This window comes from Planococcus citri, chromosome 4, assembly GCF_950023065.1.
Source record: "Planococcus citri chromosome 4, ihPlaCitr1.1, whole genome shotgun sequence".
Classification (NCBI taxonomy): Eukaryota; Metazoa; Arthropoda; class Insecta; order Hemiptera; family Pseudococcidae; genus Planococcus; species Planococcus citri.
In genome coordinates this window covers 29,751,941-29,779,386 of record NC_088680.1, presented here as the reverse complement: position 1 = coordinate 29,779,386, position 27,446 = coordinate 29,751,941, and the positions used below count along the sequence as shown (strand labels likewise).

The window sequence follows — 27,446 nt, the reverse complement described above, 5'->3', positions numbered from 1 at the left end:
TGGAAGTTGATTTTTACCCTGTTTTGAGCCCTCCTTTTCCCCCTCCCCGAATCAATTGAATTGATAGCTGGATGTTGATTTCTACCCTTTTTTACCCCCTCCTCCTTCCCCTCCAAGAATCAATTGGAACTGATTTTCAGCTACCCAACGTATTTTTGATTTTGGAATTTTGAAAAATACCTACGATTTTCAAACGAAGATTTGATTTGAACAGACATAAACAATAATTTCGAAACATGTATCTCAATGAATCAGGTGCTCAATTCATAGATCAGTAAATTTTGTTGAGGGTCTTTTCATGCGGGGCTTTTTTAAAACTATGAAATTTAAAGATCCGTTAAAGGCTCTAGAGTAATATTTTAGCTTTCAACTTTAATTGCATCGATTTTAGTGGAGGGGATGGGAGGGGGAGGGGGGAATAAACCTGATTAAGATTTTCAGAAATTCGCCAGAAATCTAAAACTGAAATGCGGTCTTTAAATTTCTTCTTAATGAGGTTGACTAAAAAAAATTTTGAGTACCAATTCATTTTTCCCAATGTTTTGAGGTCAGTTTTCAAATTTTTTGTATAATTTTTTTGAAATTCTGTTCCAAAAAAATTATTTTGGTTACTAATGAAAAGAAACCCATTGAACATTTGAAAAAAGTGATTGTCTGTGTCTGGAAAAGACAAAGTATTCGTGAAGTCTTACAAATGAACCTCTCGAGGCGTCCGCTCCGATTTGAACTGTTCCACGATTTTTGGAACGATCGCGCTAAGATTGATTTTTCGATTTTTAGAGAATTTTTAAAATATTGTCCATTTTTGGTGATTTATACTTTAAAAAAAGAAAAAATGCATCTCGTATTTACTCAATAAAAATATGAAAATTGATTCTAAAAATGATATCCACTCCTCTAAACCGAATTTCGTCATTTTCGGTCGTTCTGTAGCCTCCAGTGCAATTTTCAATTTCTCTAGAAGGCGCAGGAAATTTTTTTTTCGTAAGGAAAATTTTTAAACGTTATTCCTACGAAAGGCTAATTTGTTTAAAAGTGACCCCCTTCTTCTCCTGGTGCAAATTTTATCATTATTTTCGAGGCACTCTGTAGCCTCCAATGTGATTTTAGATTTCTTCAAAAAATTTTAATTTCTCCAGAAGGTGTGGAAATAAATTTGGGTGAGTGAAAAACTAGTTGTGGTTTATTCTCGAATTTGTAGATAAATCAGGAGGGATGGAAATCCTTATTCTGAAAACTTCAAAAATTTCTGGGCTTATTCTGAATCTCGTGATTTGATCAGGGCCTTGGAGACAGAAAAGGTAAAGAGTTATATTTGCCTTAGGATCAATTTCCTGAATAATTTAAAAATTGAAACGCTCAAGATAAATGATGAATTGCTGTGAAAGTGTTATATTTGTACTTTAGAAATTCTTTAGAAAATTTTCACAATTTCTGTTCATTAAAAAATACAATGAAAAAACTCTGATTTACAAATTTTATTGCGAGTCAAGTCGTTGCGAAGAAGGGGAGAGCTTGATTTTTGCTCTGAGCACGGTTTTTTGAGATAAAAGTACATATCAACTTGAAGAAGAAACCTTGATGAGATTTACCCCAAAGAGGTCTCAAAATACACCTGAATAGGTCAACAGGCTCTTCTTTCAATAAATTTAGTTTTTTATTTTTGAAATCAAAAACTTATAGAATTTGAGAAAGTGTAAATCAGATTGAGGCTAAGTACAGTGGGTTGAATCCCAAATCTAAAAAAATCACTAATTTCTAAACTTTTTTTCGATTTTTTATATTTGTACCAAAGCTGGGAGTGTATTTCTGAAAGAAAAGTATATAATTTGATATTGTGATCTGCGAGGAAAAAATCAGAAATGTTGATCGTAAATAATTTTCGACCCCTTGGAAGTCAGAAGAGGAGGCTGAATTGCCTAGATTACTTTCTCTAATTTTTAGATTTTTTTTCTTAGGTTGAAAGGAGGAATCGGGCTAGAGATACTAGGTAGAAAAATTTAGTAATATTTTGTCCTTCAATTGGCGAAGTTTTCATGGTGAGAGGAGGGTTGAAGTCGAATCATATCGAAACTTTCGAACGATTTCATATGCAAAACTTTCATTACAGGTATAAGAAAATATCAATAAGTAAAAGAGATTCATTATTGTCTTATAGATAGGTAGAGGTACCTATTTGAAAAAAATACGCTTCTAAACGTAGCTAGAAACATCTCTCTTTAAATTTCTACTGTGTCATTCTCATTTCTTAGCTTCAGTATTTATTAAAAGACGTATCACAATACTGTTTCAAAGAAAGTTACTTATTCGTTTTGTAAACCTTTCATTCAACCCGCCTCAAAGTATACTCGTGTTTTCAAAGCAATGCTCTCAAAAGTTATATCGAATCTTGAAAATATTTCGCAAAATGAACCATTATGAAATTTTTTTAATATTTGCAGACATTTTTTTTTTCATAACATAAGCTTACAAGTTTTTTTTATAAGCTTTAAAATATTCAAAAACAATGCGTTCTTTTATCTAAAGTCGACGTTTGTGCTTGGTGATTTACAACGTTTTCTCAGTCGTTTGTTTTTTTCTCAGGAATTTTTTTAGCCGGTGAAATTCCAGTGTGAATAAATTTAAAAACCGTTTGTGGCGTTTGTACTTCGAATTTGAAATATTCTTGGAATTAATATGTGACAAAGGAGAGACAACCTACGACGTATTTTATTCCACTTTGAAGATACCTAATGATGAATTAAAGTAAAAAAAATAAGAAAAAAACACTCGTGCTGACTCGTTGAGTAATTTATTCGAAAGCTTAGGCACTATTTTTCGTCGCAGTTTTGCTGAGATAAGCATAGAAATAGAAACGATTACTGGAGTGAGCCTATACATAAGAAGGAAGATAACCGAATGTGTGAAATTATATATAAAGGCAAAATAAGCCTATAAAAAGTAAGGTCAACGGTTTCGAGCAGTTGAAAAAGAAATGTAGACGAAAAATACCGAAATTCAGACGCGATAATTTCCGAGAAAAAGTCGTACGAATTTTTATTCTAATTGGCATTTTCAGGTAGCAATGTTGACAAAAGACATTAGTAAATTAGATGAATAGCGGTGTAAAAAGGGTACAAAATACGGAAACGGAAACACGAGAAACCCTTTTTGTTCGATTTAATGCGTCTGTAATATTGTAAGAAACGCGGAACTAAATTTCAATTTATTTGTAAATAACATCGAACTGTGTAGTACCTACTCGTAGATGATTCATCGATGTTCACCTGTTGATTATGGGGGTCTTTTATTCGATACTGGAATGGCTTCATTGGAAAAGCTGCGTTACGTTTGGATGAAAAAATACGATTTTACCCTCACATATTTCACTAATCTATCAACAAGGGTTGCTATTCGATGAAATAAACGACATAAATATTGCAACCAGCGCATTCTGAGTGAATTTGCAGTGCGTTGACGAAAGGGGAAACCAGATGGTTTTCACGATATGAGAAATTTTATTCGAAAAAGTGCAGTTTTTTTTGGCAATTTGACCGAAGTACCCTCGTATTTTCAAGAACACGAGAAGTTAGTAAGAGATTATCTCCTTAGAGCCTGAGTCTAAAGTCCTTCTGATGACTGTTCATTTACTTCATAAGGGTTGAATTGTTCAACCGTGTACATAAACAGGTCAAAAAGGTGAGGTAGAAAGCAGATAAGGAATTATTAGGGATTATCTGGAATTAATGTTCATAGGCTGTTAGAGCTTACGATACCTAAAACACCGTATTCGCAGTCAATTTCATCAAAATAGTTCCTTGTAATAGCTTGACTTATAAAATATTCTCCAACTAATGGAATAGTTTCGTAGCTTCTGAAACGTGCATTAAATTTTTCGAACGAAGTTAATCGTTGTTTGTAATTTTTGTTCTGTGTGCAGAGGTATTTTATCGAATCAAAATTTGATCAATAGACCATGCAGTGGCCAGATGCGAACGGAAGATAGCAGTATTGCTGATCAATTCGAAATAGATCCTAAAGAAGAGGAGAAACGAGTGCAAATGTTTTTATGGTCGATGGTGGGCTCATTTACCGCTTGTTTTGGTCCATTGAATATATTCAGGTATGTTTGAAACTTTCAAATATATTTTAAGCAGGTAAACGTACTTCATTGTTGATTTCATGATCTGTATTTATTCTTATTTATTTCTTAACTATTGTGAATGAATGGCCTCTCCCTTCTCCTTCTGAGGGCTGTAAAACCAACAAGATAGTAGAGATTAGCCATGAAGGGCTCGTGGGTCATTTTTTCGCCAGAAATTGCTAAAAAAAAAAATCATCTTTTCTTTTGTTGAAATTGTCAAAAGTCTCGTATTCATTGCCAGAAATCGCAAAAATTCTCAATTTTTGGTCTAAAATTACCAAAAGTTGCCAAATATTTTGTAGTTGAACTTTTTTGGCAAAAATTGAAATTTTAACAAAAACTTGAAAAAAATCAAAAAAATGAAAGTAAAATTTGAAACTCTGAAAAAGAATATAAAACCTAAACTAAAACTGACAATAGTACCGAAAACCAAAAATGAAATTAAAAATTCCAAGAATTAGACCAAATGGAAAAAAAATCGATTTTTAAAAAAAAAATTTGAATAGTTTTAGAAAGACGTAGCCCTGTATGAAAAATTTTCATTTCACATTAATTTTGATTCACTTTATGAATTTCAAACTTATCAAACAATTCCGGATTTTCTCAGTTCCCTTCTCCTGGAAAAAACTCATAATCTTTCGCCAATTCATTATTACATATTACACGTCTTATTTAAAAAGAAATAATCGAATCAAATTCCAAAATATCTAGTAACTCTTCATCTTGACACGCAAACGTTCTCAAAACGTTGTAAACATTTTCGCGCAAGCAAAACCAAATATAAGCAGGAAATTACACGTTTACAGCACGCGTGAAAATACAAATTGGTCGTCTCGTCGCTCATAATGTCACAATAAAAACGCGCTAAGAAATTTAATTTCGCGAATAACGACTCGCGCAATTGGACATCCTCGCACAAAATCCTTTATCACCGATGGGCGATGTAAGATGTAGCCTGCGGTACTATATGAATTCGTTTACTCGAATCTCGCATCAAGTCTGCGAGGGAAAGCGAGACAGAGAAAAAAAAACGGGAGAAGTTTTCCCTCACATAAATAACAACTAAGGAGCTTTTGTATGGCAATACGGCTCATTAGGTTCAATTTATGTTTCAACTCTTTTGCTGTAGAATTGGAATTCGAGACCCGACGAAAGGCAAACATAATTTCTACAAACGGACAGTCGCAGTTGAGAACTATGTACTGAAGACCCGAGTATCGTAAATATCATCCTCGTCGATAAATTCAAATTGATTTTTAACCAAGTTTTCGAACCAATAAAAAAGCTTATGCTGGAACTACAGTACATAGTAATAGGTAGCGGAGTAATGAAAAAAGGGAGGTTGCAATGGTACAGTTTGCTTGCCTACGTACCTATATATCGCCGTAAATATCCTTTTTACCAATTCATGAGCTCTGCTGGAGATCCTATTGTTGAAAATACATTAAAATTTTAACACGTTTTAAGCAACAAAACGCTTTGGCATTTGAATTAATTTTATTTTACTCGACGGTATCGTGGGCAAATGTCGATGTCTGGGTTCATCGTATTAAAGCTCGGATGCAACTTGTTTGTTTTATTAGATTTTTTTTTGTTCTCTAAAAAATAATCCGGGATAATTAAAAAAAAAGACCATCGATGCTATGAGTGAATCTCAAGGGTGACTTGAGGAAGTTGGTCTTTGAAGATTCGTTCAAAAACTTACAATGCCTCATTGATTTTGTATGGTCAATTTTAAAAAGCTTGTAGGAGTGAAAGAGACAAATGAGGGGAAATTACATAATTTTTTTTTAAAATCAAAGGGCGTGTTAACATTAATTTATTCAGAAAAACAAAAATTTTTGAGAGGAGGTCCCAGTCATTGTTGTAAGTGTGACCTCGTATGAAAAAGAGCCAAAATGGATTTTTGAAACAAAATTTTGATATGATTGCAGTGCAGTCATTTTAATCGAATTGTTGGTGAAAAAACCACCAGAATATTCTCACGGCATTTGACAATTTTTTTGAATGTTTGGTACTTACATTGGTGAATCCTGGTGACTTCTTAGAGAAAGATTCACCGAAAGTCACCCAGTGAGTTTTCGACATTTTATTTAGGTGACTTCATGATAAAATAATCACCAGACTGTCCTCAGGGTCCTGGAAATTTTTCTTGAATGTCTGGCGACTCCTGGGTGAATTCTGGTGACAGTTTCACCAGAAGTCACCGAGTGGATTTTTGGTCATTTTTATGGCAAATTGTTGGTGAACAAATCACCAGAATGTCCTCAGGGCTTTGGGAAATTTTTTTGAAAGTCAGGTACCTCCCTGGGGAGTTCTGGTGACCGATTTACCAGAAGTCACCAAGTGGATTTTTTGTCTTTTTCAAGGTGAATTTATGATTGAAAACTCACCAGAATGTCCTCAGGGCTCTAGAAATTTTTTTGAATGTCTGGAGGCTCCCTGGTTAATTGTGGTGAGTTCTGGTGACAGATTCATCAGAAGTCAACAAGTGGATGTTTTGTCTTTTTCAAGGTGAATTTATGATGGAAAACTCACCAGATTGTCCTCTCAAGGCCCTATAATTTTTTTTTTGAATGTCTGGTGACTCCTTGATGAATTCTGGTGAGTTCTGGTGACCGATTTACCAGAAGTCACCAAGTGGATTTTTTGTCTATTTCAAGGTGAATTTATGATTGAAAACTCACCAGAACGTCCTCAGGGCCCTAGAAATTGTTTTATTCTCCGGAGACTCTTTGGTGAATTCTGGTGCGCTCTGGTGTCAGATTCACCAGAAGTCACCAAGTGGATTTTTTGTCTTTTTCAAGATGAATTTATGGTGGAAAAATCATCAGAATGTCCTCATGATCCCAGAATTTTTTTTGAATGTCTGGCGACTCCTTGATGAATTCTGGTGACAGTTTCGCCAGAAGTCGCCAAGTGGATTTCTGGCCATTTCTATGGCGAATTGTTGGTGAACAGATCACCAGAATGTCCTCAGGGCTTTGGGAATTTTTTTCGAAAGTCAGGTACCTCCCTGGTGAGTTCTGGTGACCGATTTACCAGAAGTCACCAAGTGGATTTTTTGTCTTTTTCAAGGTGAATTTATGATTGAAAAATCACCAGAATGTCCTCAGGGCCCTAGAAATTTTTATGAATGTCTGGAGGCTCCCTGGTGAATTGTGGTGAGTTCTGGTGACAGATTCACCAGAAGTCACCAAGTGGATGTTTTGTCTTTTTCAAGGTGAATTTATGATGGAAAACTCACCAGATGGTCCTCTCAAGGCCCTAGAATTCTTTTTTGAATGTCTGGTGACTCCTTGATGAATTCTGGTGAGTTCTGGTGACCAATTTACCAGAAGTCACCAAGTGGATTTTCTGTCTTTTTCAATGTGAATTTATGATTGAAAACTCACCAGAACGTCCTCAGGGCCCTAGAAATTGTTTTATTCTCCGGAGACTCTTTGGTGAATTCTGGTGCGCTCTGGTGTCAGATTCACCAGAAGTCACCAAGTGGATTTTTTGTCTTTTTCAAGATGAATTTATGGTGGAAAAATCATCAGAATGTCCTCATGATCCCAGAATTTTTTTTGAATGCCTGGCGACTCCTCGGTGAATTCTGATGAGTTCTGGTGACAGTTTCACCAGAAGTCGCCAAGTGGATTTCTGGTCATTTTTATTGCGAATTGTTGGTGAACAAATCACCAGAGTGTCCTCAGGGCTTTGGGAAATTTTTTCGAAAGTCAGGTACCTCCCTGGTGTAATCTGGTAACAGATTCACCAGAAGTCACCAAGTGGGTTTTTGGTGTTTTTCAAGGTGAATTTATAATGGAAAACACGCCAGATTGTCCTCAGGGCCCTAGAAATGTTTTTGAATGTCTGGAGGCTCCATGGTGAATTGTGGTGAGTTCTGGTGACAGATTCACCAGAAGTCACCAAGTGGATGTTTTGTCTTTTTCAAGGTGATTTTATGATGGAAAACCCACCAGAATGTCCTCAGGGTCCTAGAATTTTTTTTGGAGTGTCTGGCGAATCCTTGGTGCATTCTGGTGAGTTCTGGTGACAGATTCACCAGAAGTCAGCAAGTGGATGTTTTGTCTTTTTCAAGATGATTTTATGATGGAAAACTCACCAGAACGCCTCAGGGCCCTAAAAAGATTTTTTGAATGTCCGGAGACTCTTTGGTGAATTCTGGTGAGTTCTGGTGACAAATTCACCAGAAGTCACCAAGTGGATTTTTTGTCTTTTTCAAGATGAATTTATAGTGGAAAAATCGTCAGAATGTCCTCATGGTCCCAGAATTTTTTTTGAATGCCTGGCGACTCCTTGGTGAATTCTGGTGAGTTCTGGTGACAGTTTCACCAGAAGTTGCCAAGTGGATTTCTGGTCATTTTTATGGCGAATTGTTGGTGAACAAATCACCAGAGTGTCCTCAGGGCTTTGGGAAATTTTTTCGAAAGTCAGGTACCTCCTTGGTGAAATTTGGTAACAGATTCACCAGAAGTCACCAAGTGGGTTTTTGGTGTTTTTTCAAGGTGAATTTATAATGGAAAACACACCAGATTGTCCTCAGGGCCCTAGAATTAATGTTTTTGAATGTCTGGAGGCTTCATGGTGAATTGTGGTGAGTTCTGGTGACAGATTCACCAGAAGTCACCAAGTGGATGTTTTGCCTTTTTCAAGGTGAATTCATAATGGAAAACTCACCAGATTGTCCTCAGGGCCCTAGAAATTTTTTTGAATGTCTGGGGGCACCTTGGTGAATTGTGGTGAGTTCTGGTAACAGATTCACTAGGAGTCACCAAGTGGATGTTTTGTCTTTTTCAAGGTGATTTTATGATGGAAAACTCAACAGAATGTCCTCAGGGCCCTAAAAAGATTTTTTGAATGTCTGGCGACTCATTGGTGCATTCTGGTGACCGATTCACTGGAAGTCAACAAGTGGATTATTTGTCTTTTTCAAAGTGAATTTATGATTGAAAACTCATCAGAATGTCCTCAGGGCCCTGGAAATTTTTTTTGAATTTCCTGAGACTCCTTGGTGAATTCTGGTGAGTTCTGGTAACAGATTCACCAGAAGTCACCAAGTGGATCTTTTGTCTTTTTCAAGACGAATCAAAGATGGAAAAACCACTAGAATGTCCTCATGGCCCGAGGAATTTTTTTTAAATGTCTGTCGACTTCTGTGTGAATTCTGATGAGTTCTTGAGTTCTGGTGACAGATTCTCCAGATGTCACCAAGTGGATTTTTTGTATTTTTCAAGGTGAATTTATGATGGAAAAATCACCAGAATGTCCTCAGGGCCTTTGAAAAATTTCTAGGGTCATGAGGATATTCTGTTGATTTCTTCATCAACTGTTTGAGGGTGGAATATTCTTGATGAAACACACTGTAGATTATAGCCTCTTTTTCTCCAAACGTACGTAGATACGTACGTGAGACGCTAACTCGATTTCATACATTTTGTAAGTACCTATTGAATTTTCACGCAAATTTTTCTACGAGGAAAGAAGCGGTAACGCAGAGAAGATGAGCATTTAAAAACTTTTAAAATCATTTTTCAACGTTGATATTGATCTTATCAGTAGGTTTGAGCTCGTTTCAAACCAATCTGCAGCTTATTCGTTTATCTGTAGTCTATGAAAAACACAATTTAGAAGAAAATCAGACATTCAATTATGCAATATATCGGTCTCTGCGGTATTATTAAAAGAACACACCGTATACTCGATGTGTTTTTGGAAAACTCTCTCGTTATTTTTCACGCTGCTGGTAAAACTTAGAAGCACAATAAAGGTCGATTTTTTCCTAACCGCTTCGAATTGAATTTTGAAAAAATTTCCAACTCGGGACCTAGGCAGCTTTGCGGATTGCATAGAGCGTTCAGAAAGAGAAAAAGTTTAGTAAGCCACATCCAAAGGATGTCGCAGCACACATCGATAAATCGAAATAGTTTTTAGCCGGTTCTAAGGTGAAAATAAATAATAAGCGGGTGACTCGACTGTGGCTGCGACTGGCGAAAAGATCGCGTCAAGCGAGGCAACTTTCGCCACGAAGGCAATAAAAAAAAAGTTGAACGTATAATAAAATTAGAAAGCGAGGATAAAAGCACGCCACAATGTTCGCCCGTGCTATGGGAAAGCTTTTCATTCAACGATGAAGAGGAGGGTGGAAGGGAAACGAGAAATACGAATCATATATCATTTTAGTTAGACGTCGCTTTGTAAGCTACTGCGTTCGATCGAGGCGAAGGCGCGTAAAAGCACGGTGGAGGAATCTTTGTTCTTCTTATTCGAATTGTTTCGGTTCTTTTAGCATTTGGAAACGGGTTTCCTTTCGATGGCAGTGTTGCGATGGAATTTATCTTCAATTTCCTTTAGGTGTTTTTCAGCGCGTAATGGCGGAAGGTACGATGAGACGAAGAATATTGAAATTTTACCGTAAGATGTAGAGATTTCTACGCTTAGATAAGACTAATGAATAGGTGAGAAAATATACATTGAATTTTGACGCCGCGCTGCTGCGCTGATTTATTATTAAAATTTCGCATGACGGATTGAATGATATTTGCCGAACGAGGTCTATACCTTCTATTATTTGAGTTAGTATGGTAATGTATTTTTGAGAGCATTCGATTCGATTCGGTAGAATCCTTGTGTTCTTTCCTCATCATTCAAACAGAATGTTGTGCAGAAGAATGACGAAAAAGGGTAGACAGGGACAGGGAGAGAGAAAAAAGGCGTAAGTGCTGTCTAAATTCAAGTTGCACCGAGTTAGGAAAGGTTTAATTAATTAAAGCCCAGCGTTCGAGATTAAGGCTCACGTGTATGTTATCGTTTTCTGAAATGTCAGTCAAGAGGATAATCTGGCTTGTCTAAATTAACCCATCCAAGGTATACGGTTTCGTACGGTGTGGTTCAGCAGTGTACGAGGAAATCGTCTAAGCCGATGCGCTAAATTGAAATAAATACCTACGTGGTTGCCGCTTTGCTAGGTTTTTGACGAAGAGTTAATTTGTCGCTCTGGTAATGAACTTGCCGGCGTCTGTCAAAAAGGAAAATGATTTTTACGCGGATAAAGGCGTCTTTAATTTACATAATAAACACTCGCGTGTGTTAAATTGCATAAGCTCGCGCCTTATATAGTACATGTAGTCGCATATAAGTCGAATAAATTGCCTAAATAGTCGCCTAAAAAGCCGAACCGTGTTAACTGCGCTACGAGACACGATGTGGTGTCGGAATATGCAAAATATTCTACGTCTTTGTTACGATGGAAACGTATAATCTTGTCTTTTTCCCGCCCCCTTCCTCTTCACAGGTCACTTTTATCAGTACGAAAGACTAGAAAGTAGAAAGCCATTATTGATGATGAGAGTCTCTTGTGAGAATGGTTTGTGTGAAAAAATTGATGTTGCTGCTACAGGAACTGAGAAATTCAAATTCGTCGTTTCAAACTTACCTTTAAGGTACATACAACAACTGGAGAAATTATTCTACGAGTGTTTTTTCAAGTTTTAGAGCTGATTGTGAAAAGAAAATTTTGAAAAAATTGTGAATTATCTGAATGTAGATTTATGCTCACAAGGCTGAGAAACCTTTTGAACTGGAACTCTCTGATTGACAGGAAATCGTACTAGATCGAAAAAGGAGTAATCGGAATTTAGGTGTGACTTACTAAAGTTCATTTTTGTGGACTTTTGAAAATTCGAAAAAATTTAAAACAATTTTGATCGAAATACAAGTTATTCTTTTGAATTGAAGTGATATGTAGGTACATGTATATTGATTGTTACTAATCACAGGGTGTTTAACAAGCCATGCAAAAGTCAGGTACCTATTTGCCATAAGATTTAAGAAAAAAAAAACAAAAAGTCATAAAAATCATGAAACATAATTTGAATAACCTTATATCAATTTTTTCATTTTAGCTGTTTCAAATTTAATTTTGAATTCTGAAACAGAAAATGATGAAAATAACTTAGCTTGGAAGCAATATCATGGTTTTTTATTGTGATGGAAACTTGACAATCTTTTCATGGTTGACACTATCAAAAATGCTTTCTCATAATCGACGAAACAGGCAATGATTTCCCTATTTACATTCAGTGCTCTTTGGTAGTGGTGCAAAGTTATCAATATACATCAATGTACATCGATTCAAGAAGATAATGATGTGCATCGATGTAACATTTCAATCATCAATGCACATCAAAATTGCAAAAATTTGTTGAAAACCCGGGTTTTTGAACAACAAAATTTGGACTCAATTTTACAAAAACCCGACTGCGTTGTAGAAAAATTGTACCTGCCTCATGAAAACAGCTAGAAAAATGCAGCTTTGCTAGTATTTTACAAATTACCTTGTTTCATCTGTAAAACATGCCCAATTTCCCCAGATTTTCCCTCTAAAAAAACATCACTTTTGAATTTCAATGTACATCGATGTAAGATCATTTCGATATATCAAAAATATCAATATAAGCTCAAATCGTCTCTCGTCCCTTTCTTCTCTACAAAGCCATATTGCGTTTCACTTAGATTTTCATCTATCTACTTTTCAATTCTGGCATTTATGATGAAGAGTAGTTGTAGCTTCAATGTGTGGCTCATTAATGCGATGGTTCTATATTCGGAGCATTTTTGCCAGTTGTTCTTTTTTGGTATTGGTACAAAATTTACAGCTTTGAAGTCCTTAGGCAGCGTACCTTCATCATATATTTCATTTATTATCTTCAGGGCCGGACCCAAAAACACGTGGTCCACCAACATATCCCATTTTAGCGCCCTTGATTTTGGGCTCCTCGATCAACCAAATTTTTTTCTCCCATTTTTCAAAGTGCAGGACACTTGAGTATAAAAATTCATTCACAAATTTTTTAAGCGGCCCAGTTCTTACCTCATTAGCCCAAATACATCTCGGCCCACTGAGATTTTCTTGGTAACTTGGTGGGTGGGTCCAAGCCTGATTATCTTCAACAGCACCTTTTCATACTCTGGTGTTACATGTTTAAGTTTAATCAAGTCTACTGGTATGAGATCTTCCTCACTGCTTTGTGGGTTTCATATTCCTCAGCTCCCACATTTCAATTTGTGGCGCCTCCTCTGTGGATGAAACCTATTTGAGCCAGACGTGTATCAACTCCATACAATTCGCGGACCTCCTCAGTTTCTTGATTGTTAACACAGTACTTTCCTTCTTTTCTTCGCATATATGGTATTCCACTTCTCCTTTTCTTGTGGGCAGCTTCACTTTGGTATGCATGTTCTGTCAGGAGAAAATGTCATGCAAAGTCATGCATTTGGGTTTTTGAAATTTTGTTAGACAACCTGAATAATTTGAAGGTGCTTAGTTTGAATGTTAACTTGTTGTTTTTTTTTTACTCAATTTCTGATTCCTCCTCTCCCCAGTGTTGCGGAGCGGAACCGAACCGAACCGGAACGCTGAACCCCTTACTTTTTGGAGAATTTCTGCAAAGCGGAATGGAACCCGGACCAACTTACAAAAAATTTACAGGAGCGAAACGGGAACTGAACCGGAACAAAAATATGGGTTTTTAACGCTCCAACCTCACAAAATTTTTTGACGTTTAATGAATGTTTTGCAAGATTGTAGTGTAAGAACACGTGTTTTTGCTGAAATTTTACCTCAATGAACCAGAAAATTAGAACAAAACATGGTAAATGACATGAAATAGACCATTTTCAGTTCATCAAAATTCAAATTCAGAACAGTCAAAACACCGAGTAAAACCTTCCAAATTTCATTGGGTGTTTTTGGTGCTACTTTTATGTGAAATGGACTTTAAATTTTGTTAAAACACTCTAAATTCAACCATTTTTTCAAAATTTTGGGTATTTCAACTTCAATTTTTGCTCCGGACATGAAAATTCTGATGTACTTTGAATGCAACCTCCTCTAAAACAAAAAAAAAAAGTCGGAGCGGAATGGAACGCTAACTCGGAACGGAACGATATTTTTGAGCGGAGCGGAACGATATAAGAAACCGGAACAGAATTATTTTTCATGCTGGAGCGGAACCCTGAACCCGGAACGAAATTCATTCCGCTCCGCAACACTGCCTCTCCCAATATGAGAACAATCGTTTACTCCCATTTTTTGAAAGGGTTGGTCAAAAATTGATTTTAATTTACTCTCTACATGTTTACTGATTCAACAATATAATCGCCAGAATAGTTGATCTCACTCATCTCGGTCAGATTTCTTGAGAAATTCCAAAAATTCCAAAATAACTCAAAGTCATATAACCAATCGATTTGGAAGGTTGAAAATAACGTACCTACATGGATGCTAGGGTCGGGTCGGTCGTTTTTTAATTTTTTTGGAATTTGATGGAGCCTTTGTAAATAATTATGGCCAATGACCTCAACAAGACAATTTCGAATTTACAGGTTAATGTCTAAACCTTATTTCAAAAAAATAATAATTTCCAAATTTTTTTTTGTTCAAAAGTTTGAGATTTCTATCTAGGTAAGTACGCATTTTTGTGGTCTTTTGACCATGATCTTTTGTTTAGTTCTTTCCAAAAAAAAAATAAATGAAAAACAGCTCACCCTAGTATTCTAAATTGAGTTTTCCATCTTGCACCTGTGATTATTGTACCGCGGAACACGAGCTGTAATTTGCCTGATTTTTCTTGAAACAAAGATAAAATAAGACCTATACGGTCTATCATGATTCTGGGGGTTGGAACTACTCGCAAAAAACCCTTTTGGGATCCCAGAAGCCCATTTTAATTGATTTTGCAGGTGTATACCTATATTTTTTATTTGATCTCAAAATTCACTGATGTCAATATTATTAGGAGACGGTGAAGGGGGTAAAAAAAGGTCAAACAAAGTCAAACTAGGCACCAATCGATAGGAAATCAAAAGTTTTACATAATATAACATATCCAAAAATCAGCTTTCTAGAGCTATTTGTAGAGGAGAAAATCAGTTTTTTTGTGTTTTTTGACCTTGGAAAATTTTATCACGCCTCCTATCCCACCAAATTGACTTAGGAGGCTGAAATTTGGCACTTACACCCTGAGGGTGCCCCAGATGTTCCTTTTGGGGGTTTCGATTCAAGATTTTTTCACGGGAAATGGGTATAAATTTTAAATTTTTATTTTGAGGGAAAAATTTTAAAAATGAAATTTGGCTTTCAAAATATTTTTTTTTGTTGCTCAATTTGGGATGAAGAAGGGGGGAAAAATTTAATGAATATTTTTTTTCTGTTTTGAGCATTATGGAAGAAAATTCACTGGACCCCCCCCCCCCCCCAACGTCTTTTTACCTTCAGAATGAAATACAAAAGGGCCATTCCAAGCGTGGGCAACTGTTGACAAATATCCCTCGATTGACTCGAATAATGCACTCGACGAGTCCAGGTGCGACGAGGGGAATTTCATTAGACGACTTCGTCATGTAAGAAGATCGTTAAATTGTAAAAAAAAATCTTCATTTTATTCGTCTACTTACTGTACTAGGTATCTATAGTTCCTAAAGAGTAAAGAGTATAATACGGTAATAAAAAGGGCGTGTTATTAACGCGTGAAATGTTTTTGCAGCAAGACGATATATCCGAACTTGTACGAGACGTACGACATGGCCTCGCAACTGGATAAACTGTTCGTAATCTTTTGCTGGATCGCGTTCCTTTCAACCATTATTACTCCATTGTTGGTTTTCTCCATGATTATGAACGAGTAAGTGTTGTTTTTCTTTGTGTACACGCCACGGTGCACGAGTGTATTAATAATATACGCGAATACAATGCAAAAAGAGGTGCGACTATAATACCGAAAGAGTGTCGGCGTCGCGTCGCGAAATTAATAAAAATAAAGTCAACGTTAAAAAATTACCTACACACGCTTTCAATTGCGACCAGAGTAAAAAAAAAAAAAAAGGTTCGCAGATGCCTCTCGTAAGGGGTCCGCAATTTAATCAAAATTTGTTTACGGTTCGAGTGGTTTCTGCTCTGTTTTCGAGTGTACGAGAGAGGAAAAAATTGCGAAATGCAAATTCGATAGGTAGGTAGATTTTTTCCAATTTGAAAAAGGCTCGTGCTATAATAGTGGAGAATTTTTACCTCGAATCGATTCTATATTTAGCGGATAATTCAGGTGAAAAAAACACGAGTAATTTGAGCAAACTATTACCTACTACGCCTACCCAATCCATACCTAGCTCGTGAACGAAGCCAGTGATTCGCGCCGAGTTCGAGCTCGAGCATAACTTATTGAAAACACTGAAACAAAACCGAGCGAAAAAAAAAGGCAAACAAGTAAATAAATACCGAAAGGATGAGCAATAAATCAGACTTTGTTATTGTGGGCGTTTTATAGGCTTCTTTGAAATTGTGCTTTTTATCTTACAAAACACTACTTGTAAATATAGGGATGGGGCGAAAAGGTAACAACTTGGCTGTTTATTTGATTATACTACGAAGCGACGCGACGTTTTCAAAGTGTTGATAATTTGGCGAGGTATTGCGACGTTTATAAGCTTTCTGTTGCTGCAAAAGGCATGTTTTGAAGGACGATTTAGATAAACGAATTGGTAAATATTTAAAGTGTATCGAATGTTGATGAAAATATGTACCTGTGCGTTTGGAAGCTATTTATTTCATTTCAGTGAATCGATTTCGTTGAATTTAGATTGAAATTTTTTTCTGGTAGATACCTACAGAAAGAGTTTTTGATGATTTTTTAAAAAATGGTGATCTTATGAGATTTTATTTATTGTGCATTGAATATTTTGTAAACGAATGCACTCTATTTGAGCGAATCAGTGTTGAGTCTTATTGAGGTGAATCGTTCGTGAACTTATCACGAATTTTTTGAAAATGCAGAAATACAAAGGGTAAAAAAAGTGGGTACTGTTCTCATCTTTCATGAGGAAAAACTTTCGGCTGCAAGTCGATTTGAAATTTTGGTTATGGGAATTTTTCGGCTGACGAACTCTGGCGCTGCATTCATCTGAAAATAGACCATGTTTTAGCAGAACTTTGAGCCATTTTTTTTTGCAAAGATACGTCATCAGCTTGCTGTTTTATGAGGTGATCAGATTTTAAAAAGAAAAGTAGTCTTCTTTTGATGACGAAATAACAAAAGTTGAAAACAAATGCCGGATTCAAATTCAGCGACCTCAAATTAATTTGAAATCCCCATTGTTGTTGTTGTTGTTATTGTTGTTTTTTTGTTTTGAAATTGGAAAAATCGTAAAAACACATGGGAAAAATAGTCTCCATCTCCTCATTTTTTGAGTAGAAAATTTTGATTTAAATTTATATTGGGGAATTTATTGTCGTGGATCAAATTTTTACCAAAGATAAGTATTAATTTTTCTCAGAGAAATGGCTCATTTTTTAGCTCAAAATCGACTCGAATAGACACGTTTTTGTGTCGTTTTATGACCAATTCGAGACCATCTTAAATTTTTCAGAAAGAAATTGTTATTTATCAGTGATGAAGAGATCAGCTCAAAAAAAAACATGACAATGGATCCAAACTCAGTGACCTTTGATGAGTGGAAAAACACAATTTTGATTTTTTTTTTGGAAAAATGAAAAATTTGAAAAACGCAATAAATAAAGTCTAAAAAAATAGGTGCAGTTTTTTGTCAAAGTTGTCAAAAAAAGTCTTGTTTTCTGTCAAAATTTTCAAAAAATTCTGCCTATGCCAATTTTTTTTTAAAAGACCTGTTTCTTTAACAGAATTGCCAAAAATTCCCAGTTTTATGCCAAAATTATGAGAAAAAAAGGTTCTATTTATTGTCAAAGATGTCCTGCTTCTGCCAATTTATCCTCAAAGTCCTAATTTTTTTTACCAAAATTGTCAAAAAAAAGTCTTGTTTTTAAGCAAAGTTTTTAAAAAGTCCAACTTTTGCTGCAATCGTCAAAAATCTTAGTTTTTACCAAAATTGTCAAAAAAAAGGGTGATGTTTTATGCCAAAATGGCTGAAGCTCTGTTTTTTTTGTCGTCGAAACTGTCAAAAAAGTCATTAAAAAGTATTGTTTCTTTTTCAAAGATTGCCAAAAATTTTCTTGTTTTTGCCAAGATACTTAATTGTCAAAAAAAAACTAATTTTTTTGTCAAAAAGTCTTGCATTTTTGCTAAAATTTTCAAAGTATCATATTTGTAACAAAACCTTTCGCAACATCCTGTTTTTTGTCAATAATTGCTATTTAAAAATCCTTTTTTTTTACCGAAATTGCCAAAAAGTTTGTTTTTTAGACAAAATTGTCAGAAGTCACATTTTTGCCAATCCTGTTCTTTTTGTAAAAAATTTCAATAAAAGTCCTATAAATTTCTATTGCCAAAAAATATACTTTTTTTTTGCCAAAGTTATCCAAAAACGTTTCGTTTTGTGTCTTTATTTTCAGAAAAGTCCTATTTTTGTCAAAAATTGATTGCCAAAATGTCCAGATTTTTACTTAAATTTTCAAAAAGTCCTGCTAGTTTGCTGAAATTGTCAAACAGTCCTGCTTTTTTTTAAGCAAAATTATCAAGAAAATCATTTTTTTGCCAATATTACCAAAAAGGTTCTGTTTTTTACCTAAAATTGTCAGAAGTCACATTTTTGCCAATCTGTTTTTTTGGTCAAAAATTTCAATAAAAGTCCTATAAATTTCTGCTCTCAAAAATTTGCCAAAGTTGTCAAAAAAAAGTTTCGTTTTGTGTCTTTATTCTTAAAAAAGTCCTATTTTTGTCAAAATTGCCGAAATATCTAGCTTTTTACCTGAATTTTCAAGAGGTTTTGTTTTTTCTACGTAAAATTGTCAAGGTCTCGTCTTCGTTTTTTAGCAAAATTGTCAAACCAGATTTGCTTTTTTCTAGAAAAATGATCAAGAAAATCTTTTTTTTGCCAAGATTGCCAAAAAGGTTTTATTTTATTACCAAAATTTGTCAGAAATGTCATTTTTTTTCAAAATTTTAAATCCTGTTCTTTTTGCCAAAAATTTTTAAAAAATTCCAAAATCCTGTTTTTTGTCAGATATTGTCAAAGAATAGTCTTTTTACTGTCAAAGTTATCCAGAAAAATTTTGATTTGTGCCTCCATTGTCAAAAAGTTTTTGTTTTCGTTCAAATTTTGTGCCTCCATTGTCAAAAAGTTTCTGTTTTCGTTCAAATTTTCAAGTTCTATTTCTTGCTAAAATTGTCAAGATGGTCCTGTTTCTGTCAAAAATTGTCAGAAAAAAGTCATGCTTTCAACAAAATTCATAGAGAAGTCCAGTTTTTCGCAAAAATTATCAAAAAGTCCTATTTTTTGTCAAATATACTAAAAAGAATTCCTATAGGTAGTTTTGCCAAAGTTATCAAAAAATCCCTTTTTTGCAGAAATTGACTGAAAAAAGTCTCGTTTTTTAACCAAAATTTTCATAGAAGTCTTGCTTTTTTCCAGTTTTCCATTTTTGAAATCCAATTTTGTAATTTTTCAATTATTCTTTATTGAATTTTTCCCCCAATTTTTTCCAGTTCTCTTTGAAAATGGATTGATTGGGAAGAATTACAACTTGAATTAATTTAGACCCTCCCTTCCCTTCCATCAAATTGAAACATTTGAAAAACTGTCCTTTTATCAGAAGCCCTGATTTTGTCCTGCTTCAACACGTTGTCCAATAGGTGATGATTTTGAAAGTCGGTAGTGAAGTAGTGAAAAAGTTGTGATTTTTTACCACTCTGATGGGAAAGTAGTGGAAATTTGGAAAAAGTGCAACGTGAAAAATTGATTAAAAATATGATGAACATTTTTTTTTAATGTTCGTGAAAATGTTGTGATTTGACCAAATTTATACTTTCATCATCGGAAATCAAATTTTGATTTTTTTTCTCGTAAAATGAGTCGACTATGAATTTTTAAAAGTTCCTCCAAAATTGAAAATTTAGATCAATATACCTGCAATTTTTTTCTCGGTGGTGTTTTTTTGCATTATCTTTTAATTTTTTTCATTACGTTCTAAAAATTATTCTGCCAGACTCCTTTCTTTCCCCTCGATTACGAATTGTTCTCAATCAAAATATTCATAAGGAAAAAAACTGGAAAACTTTTCATTTAAAAAACTGATTTCTACAATTTTTTTTTACGAACGCTTTATGCACGAATGAGCACTGAGCAGTGATTCTTTTTTTTATGAAAACAAAGAAAAAAATAATAACCAGAAGGAAGTAAAAAGTAATTTCATTTTTTAAAAGTTTTTAATATGGTTTCCGATTTTTTTTTCTAGTTATACCCTCGAATTAAATTATCGCGTTGTGGAAAGTTGCCAAAGAGAGAAACGCCCTTATTTGGGATCGTATAGTCGTACAAATACATACTTACGATGATTAAAATGTTCATTTCGAACGTACCTCTACCTACGTATTTAATACTGGAAATCAAATTAACCCCTTTTGTTTTTTTGTTTTTTTCAGCGAAGATAAAAATATTTTGAAGAGTTATTTAAACCTGTGCAAAAGACGAAGCAGCGTGTACGACAGGAGTTTCGAATTGGAGGAGAATTTCGCGAACGTTGCTTACATTTCGCATCCGAGCGCGACTACTTTATCTACCGAAGTCGGTGCACAGTCTGATCGAGATCGACCATATTTGAAAACTCGAAATTGAAATAGAAAGGTAAGTAAATCGAGAGAGTGAATTCTGCGATTGAATCGTTGATTTACGTATTAATTTATGTATGTCCATCTCGTCGTGTTTCAGTATTCTCGTCTTGGTCTCGGTTTTTTCACGTGGATATCGCCGTCATCATCGAGGTTTGTAATTTTTTTACGCGCCAAAGTGTCAATTTTTAATGAGCCGTGGCAAGGTTACAATAATTATACGCTCGGTGTATTCGAAACCCCTTTCGAAAGAGTACGGATTATCGATTCGACTGCGCTAATTAGAGAGCCATAGGAATTACAAATTAGAAATGTTTTTTTTTTTTATCGAAATTATCCTAAAGGTGTTGGTGTACGTAACAAAAGGTCTCTTTCGAAAAACAAAAAACAAAAAAAAAATATCTCTAAAATATCGTCATTATAAATTACTAACTGAATAAAGGTTCCCTGAGAGAGCTGATTATTAATTTCGACGCTATTCAATCTCTCATCGCGAGAATAGTCGAAATGGATGGATGGTCTTATTTTGTCGAAATTCAGTTTCTGAGATATCTCGAGCACAAAATACTACTCGTACTACCTAAATGCCAATACCCACTTTTGTATTTTTATTATTCGATGTTATTACCTACTTACTACAGCTTTTACCTTTTGATGTAATTTTTTTTTGTGTTTATACACTTTTTTTTAGTACCATTCTGAATGGGAATTTGTATAATATTGAAATTATGGTCTTTTTAAGTGTGCTTGCTAATGTTTGTATAACGAGCATTTTATCATACGTATTTGATATTTGTACTAATAATTGTACTTATTCGTTACGAAGAGTTCTGGTTTTTTGGTGTGATCGATGGAATTATCAAAAGTGTTTGTAATTGTGATAAAATATCCAGTTGCGCAGCGACGTGTTCGAGAAGTACGGACAAATGTTGCCCCTCTCTCTTTGAACCTTTACGTATTGCTAAATTTGTGCTTTTTTTTTGAGTTAATTTGAAAAATGAACAATATAATAATTTTGCATACCCTTTTCTCCCCCCCTCTCTGAATGGAAGCGGTTGAATGTTCAACAACCAGCATCTGCGACCTTTGTAATGTGTTGGATTTCATTTTTCGATTTATTTCTAGAGAATTTTTGGAAATTTGAAGTTGAAATTTGGTTCATTAGTCATTTTTGATCTTCGAAATTCGATAGAGTTGAAGTGTATTTTTTGAAATAAATCTTTATGGGGTCAAATCCGTAAATACTAACGACATTAAAATTAAAAACTTGAATTGTTTTGTAGTAAATGTGCTAGATTGGAATTTTTGAAGTCTTTCTTTAGAAATTAGAAAATTCACAGATGTACTAATTTTACCTATATTTTAGATAATTTGATGAAATTTGGATTCATTTATATTAAATGAGTGGAATCTGAATTTTTGACTCATTTGTATTAAATTTTTGAAAGTACAGAAAATCCAAAAGCTACTAATCGATTGTGAAGGTTCAATTTTCTGTCTCAGTTTATGTATTGAATTTAAATACCTGAGAATTTAAATTCAGCAGAGACAACTGAGAAATGAGTCAAAGAAGTTTGAAGCCTTTTTTTATGATTTTTTGGGAACATGAAAATTGACAAATTTTTTGTGAGTCTTCAAAACGGTTCGAAACGAAGGAAAATAATTTTTTAAAGTCAACGTTTCAGTTTCTAATGTGATGTGATCTAATTTCAAATTACTTTATGGAACTTGGATTAATTTTGAGCATTTTTGATAGGATTTTATGAAAACTGAATAATTTAAAAATCGAAGTGATTTTTGGGGGCAAAATTTTGGTTTTTTTAGCTCACTTTGATTGATTTTTTAACGTTTCGTACAAAATGAATCTAAACGTTTAGGTCCTTTCTACGAGATTTTTTTTTTGGAAAACCGGTGTGGGAAACGAACCAAATTTTGAATTTCTTGGTCATTTTTATGGGATTCTTTGGAAACCAGAAAATCCCAAAATCTGATCAACGTTTCAAAATTATTCGAAAGTGTGAATAATCGATTTTGGAGTTCGAAATTTCAGTTTTATTCCTAAATTTAATGAAATTTTGAGTTTGTATAAAAAATGAAGTCGAATTTGAATTTTTCAACTTTTTTAAATTTTTTTAAATGAAATGAAACAAATTTTGAAGATTTTTTATTGAAAATTTGTGAACTCAAAAATCTGCTGCAGGCCCCAGAATGTCTCAAAATTGCGACCAATCAATTTTGGAGGTAAATATTTCAATTTTTTTATCTCGGATCCGTTCAAATTTCTCTCTCGTGGGCATCGGTCAAATGTTGATATTTTTAGTATTTTTTTTATAATTGATTTCGTTGTTCAAAATTTCATTACTTTCTTCATTTTGGCTTATAATATTAATTTTTTTTTAAATGAAAAATGGGTTCAATTTGAATTATTATTTTATGTCATTTTTATTAAATTATCGAAAACTGGAATTTCCAAAAATCTGCCTCAAGCTTCGGAATAGTTCGCAATTGCGATTAATTGATTTTAGAGGCCTTATACCGAAAGTGATTTTTATCAACTTTTTTTCTGGCAATTGAAGCAATTTTGAATTTCGAAGCTTCTTTTATCATAAAATATTTTGAAACTTGAGAATTACAAAAATTCACTGCAAGCTCCAGAATGTCTCATAATAGAGACCATCGAATCGATCTTAGAAGACAGAATTTCAGTTTTCCACTACAATTTGATCAAATTTTGACAATTATGATGCCTAAGAAACCTGCTGAGGAACCCAAAATGCTTCAAAATTGCGATCAGTAGATTTCAGATGAAAAAATTTCAGTTTATTGGTCCTAATTTGTTTAAATTTCATCATATTATTTTTTGCATGGGAAACGAAGCAAGAAATTATGATTTTTTTCGGGCCCTTTTATAAAATTTTGAAAAAATTGGAAAATCCGAAAAATCTTTAAAATTGTAAAATGGCTTGAAATTACGACAAATGGATTTTGTAGGTCAAAATTTCGGTTTTCGCCTCAATGTGATGAAATTTTACCATTTTATTTTGTGTATTGGAAGATTGTTTAAAAATTAGAAAAATCTGCAAATCTGCTAAATGAGCAAAGGAGTTGAAATTGCGATCAATCTACTCGTATCTCGAAAGTCAACTTTTCTCTGTCTATTTTTTTTTTTTTTTTTTTTTTTTTTTGAAATGAAAAATGGTTCAAAATGTAATTTTTGTGCTATCTTTATTAATTTTTCGAAATCCTGATATGTATTTCAAAATCTGCTGATGGCTTCGGAATGCGTCGAAATTGCGATAAGATTTTTTTGGGGATGAAAATTTCATTCGTGTTTTGTCTCAAATTCGAGTAAATTTTGATTTATTTATTCAACATGATGCCAAATTTGTATTTTCTGAGCTCTTTTTAATGAGATTTTTTCAGAACCAAGAAATTGGAAATTTTACTACAAAAGCTTCAGAGCGACTCGAAACCATCTCTAAACGATTGAAAAATGACACAAGATTATTTTCTAATGGTACAAAATGAAGGGGGATGGGGTTGGAGTGGGGGTGGGGGTGGGTATCAGCTTTAGATATAATATATTCAGAAGTTGGAAGTACGTACAAATAAATTTACTTACATACTCTTCTGTTTAATTTTTTTATCCATTTCTTAACAAATTTGGTGCAATCTACTTACCCAACCTATTTGAAATTTTTGAACACCATCTCCTCCTCCCTCCTTATTCTGAAATCTCGAATGCGTCTCTGCAGTTATGTGTGATCGTATAATTAAAATAAATAATTTTTTGCTTGTTGATGTTATTGATTTTTTTTTGTTGTTCTTGAGTCATCAGAAGAAGGCCCCATGTTCCAAATTACCGATTTAGAATTCTCAGTGTTGCCTTTGAGCACCTCTATCATAAATTAAAACTTTAATTCGTAGAATTGGAATTTCGATTCATTTTTTAAATAGGTACCTATTCGTCTTCAACAATTCAAAACGATAAAATCCGTATTCAATATCGAGTAACTATATAATAAGCGTCTAGTGAGTTTTCGACAAATTGCACATTATAAACATTTAATAAATAACATTTTTTCTTCCTGCAAAGGTAACGTATCGAAGTCGAGCCAAGTTTTCACAATACGATGCAACGAATAGGGGAAGAAAATACGATAAAAGTAGATTTTTTATGGATAAAAATGCATCAAGTTTTACAACTACCTAGTAGGTTTTCGCAGGCGAATGTAATATTGAAATACGAAGTGAAAAGGTTGTAAAAAAATAATAACCTTATTCTTGACAAATTTCTTTTCTTGGGTGCAAAATTACTTTCTACTGAAGGAAACGTCCGGCAAAATTGACGTATTTCGTTTTAGTGACACGTAAAGACAATTTGCGCTATGCAATTTATTTCAGCAAAAAATGGCTAATTTTTTTTATATTAAAAAAAATGAACGATTTTTTTGAGGAATAAAAAAGTACTCGTATAAAATTAATTTTCTTACTTGAACAAAAAGAGTGGTATTTTTTTATTGCAGTTAGGTAGGTAGTTTGCATCGAATTTTCAAAATCACTGAAGCAATTCTGTTTTTAATTTGTTTTTATACGATCGAATATTTAAACTGAATTTAAAAAGTAAGTCGGAATACGAAAAAAAAAAACCATTTAAAAAAATATCGTTTAATTATAAAAAAGTATAAAAAATCAATTAATTAATTAGTTAATATTAGTCGAGTGTAGATCACATTAGAAAGAATAATTAACACCATTACCGCTAAATTGAAACTGCGACACATCAGATGCGGCCGAATAGAGCACTCCTAAAGGCTGAGGATACCCTTGCTGTTGAGCAGCTTGCTGAGGAACGTATTGAGACTGAGCAGCCGGAGCAGCCGAATAAGCATTCTGAGGTTGTTTCGAAGCAGCGTAGAATTGTTGCAAAGATGCCAGATACTGATGATTCTGCGGATTACCAGCTGCAGCAGCTGCTTGTTGTTGTTGGAGTTGATTTAGTTGGTTTAATTGCTGTAATTGGTAGTATTGGTTGAGTTGATTCTGGTCGTAAGCTTGTTTAGGAGCTAGTATAGTTCTATGATAGGAAGCTGGTACGGATTGTTTGGCTGGATCTTCTTCTATTTCGTATCTTTGAGGGCCCAGTTGTTGGTAAGGTTGATGCACACAGTGGCATAGTGAAAATAACAAACACAGCTGTAAATTTACGAGAAATAAAAATTAGAAAAATATTTTATCGTACGAATTATGAAAGTCCGAATTTTAAAATACTTACAACGATGAAAGAAGTAACGCGAAACATATCGAAGTAGATAGGTATTAATTTGATCGGTCAATTGTTACAGTTACGTACTCGTAGACTAATAACCATCTCATATGATACTTATTCGTTCTTATATATGGAAGCAAATGGCATCACACAATGTCCTATTGATTCATCGAACCGCCTGGCATCCAGCCCAACTAATTTAAAACCAAAGAATACACCAACGAGCTGTACACGCGACCAAATTCATTATATAAACTCTGTCAAGGTACGAGGATATTCTACCGCTTTTGAACTTTCACTTACTTTCTTCGAAGGTAAACATTACGTAATTTTAACAGATTGAAATTTTATTCCTGCGTCCTCGCGAGTCGGATGAACCCTACATGGTTTAATGTTTATTGGCTCCATTACGTATTTAGCAAATCTAGGTAGGTACTGTTACTGTTCGATGGAGATATTGGTTTTTATAAATGAAAGCTTAGACGAGTCATAACGCGTATAAAGATGGTAGATTAAGTCTATTTGTATTCATTGCATGAAGAGCAATTGATTGTGTTTTATCGGTACCTGGATCAAATTTATACTTCCATAAGAGAATAAGATGCAGTTCGCAGAAAAGTTATGAAATAGAGTAAATAACCAGTGTGCTGTGACCATTATTCGAATAATAATATTGCGATGAGAATTTGTTTTTGAATCTTAATCCTTGAGTTAATTTTATTCGGCGGAATGAATTTTGTTGAGTGAATTGAAAATTTGAAAGTGAACGTGTTGTGAGAATAAAATAGGTATGTATACTTACTTACCTACCTGTTTGTTTGGGATTTTTCTTCAAAAAAAAAAAAAAAAAAAAAAAAAAGTCTGGGCATATGCTGACAATGTAAGCATTTAATTTCTGATACCTAAAATTATTCATACATTTTATTTCATTAATTTCCAAAAAGTAAGTATTTCCAACGTAATTAGTGAAAAATGAATCACTGATGCAGATCAAGCTCACCGATACTTTCACTGAACTGGAAACTTCTTAATGAGTAAAGGTAAGTACCGAAATTAACACAATAATATTTTATTCGAACAAAAAAAATTCAAAAAATCATCAAAAAGTACACCACGAGTCAAAATTGATCAATTCTACAGTTTAAATCATGTGATTCATGTGTAGTGTGTAGGTAGGTTGGTAGGTATACGTAGTTCATTTTCCCCTCGAAAACTACTCATAGTCCTTAAATAACAAAAAAAAACAACAATAATTTCGCATTATAAATGACGATTTCGCCATTAAATATGGCATTCGATGGGTTGAGGAGGGGGGGAGCAACAAAATTCAAAAATAAACTCAAATGTCATGCGACTGGCGACATACCAAAGTGTATGTTTTTGAAACTCTTGAACATGAAATTCACCTGGAGCAATCTCGAATTAAATAAATTTTATCGTTAAAAACTAATTCTTTTCAAAAGAAGAAAAA

The 27,446-nt window shown here is 34.0% G+C and overlaps 2 protein-coding genes across 2 annotated transcripts in view; one reads left to right on the top strand and one right to left on the bottom strand.

Annotated features, from left to right (window-relative positions):
- Positions 1 to 24,507, top strand: part of LOC135843780 (neuropeptide Y receptor type 6-like) — a 137,299-nt gene extending 112,792 nt beyond the window's left edge. The window contains exons 5-8 of the mRNA XM_065361792.1: positions 3,920 to 4,102; positions 15,676 to 15,813; positions 20,521 to 20,722; positions 20,807 to 24,507. Coding sequence (XP_065217864.1) covers positions 3,920 to 4,102; positions 15,676 to 15,813; positions 20,521 to 20,713 — 514 coding nt within the window. The 3' untranslated portion in view covers positions 20,714 to 20,722; positions 20,807 to 24,507. The remainder of the gene's footprint in view (positions 1 to 3,919; positions 4,103 to 15,675; positions 15,814 to 20,520; positions 20,723 to 20,806) is intronic.
- Positions 24,508 to 25,358: 851 nt separating this feature from the next.
- LOC135843783 (basic-leucine zipper transcription factor A-like) lies at positions 25,359 to 26,170 on the bottom strand. The gene is made up of 2 exons (XM_065361796.1): positions 25,982 to 26,170; positions 25,359 to 25,902 (listed from the first exon to the last, which is right to left on the bottom strand). Exons 1-2 carry the CDS (start codon positions 26,006 to 26,008, stop codon positions 25,441 to 25,443), a joined length of 489 nt encoding a protein of 162 aa, XP_065217868.1. The 5' UTR covers positions 26,009 to 26,170; the 3' UTR covers positions 25,359 to 25,440.
- Between the last annotated feature and the right edge of the window lie 1,276 nt (positions 26,171 to 27,446).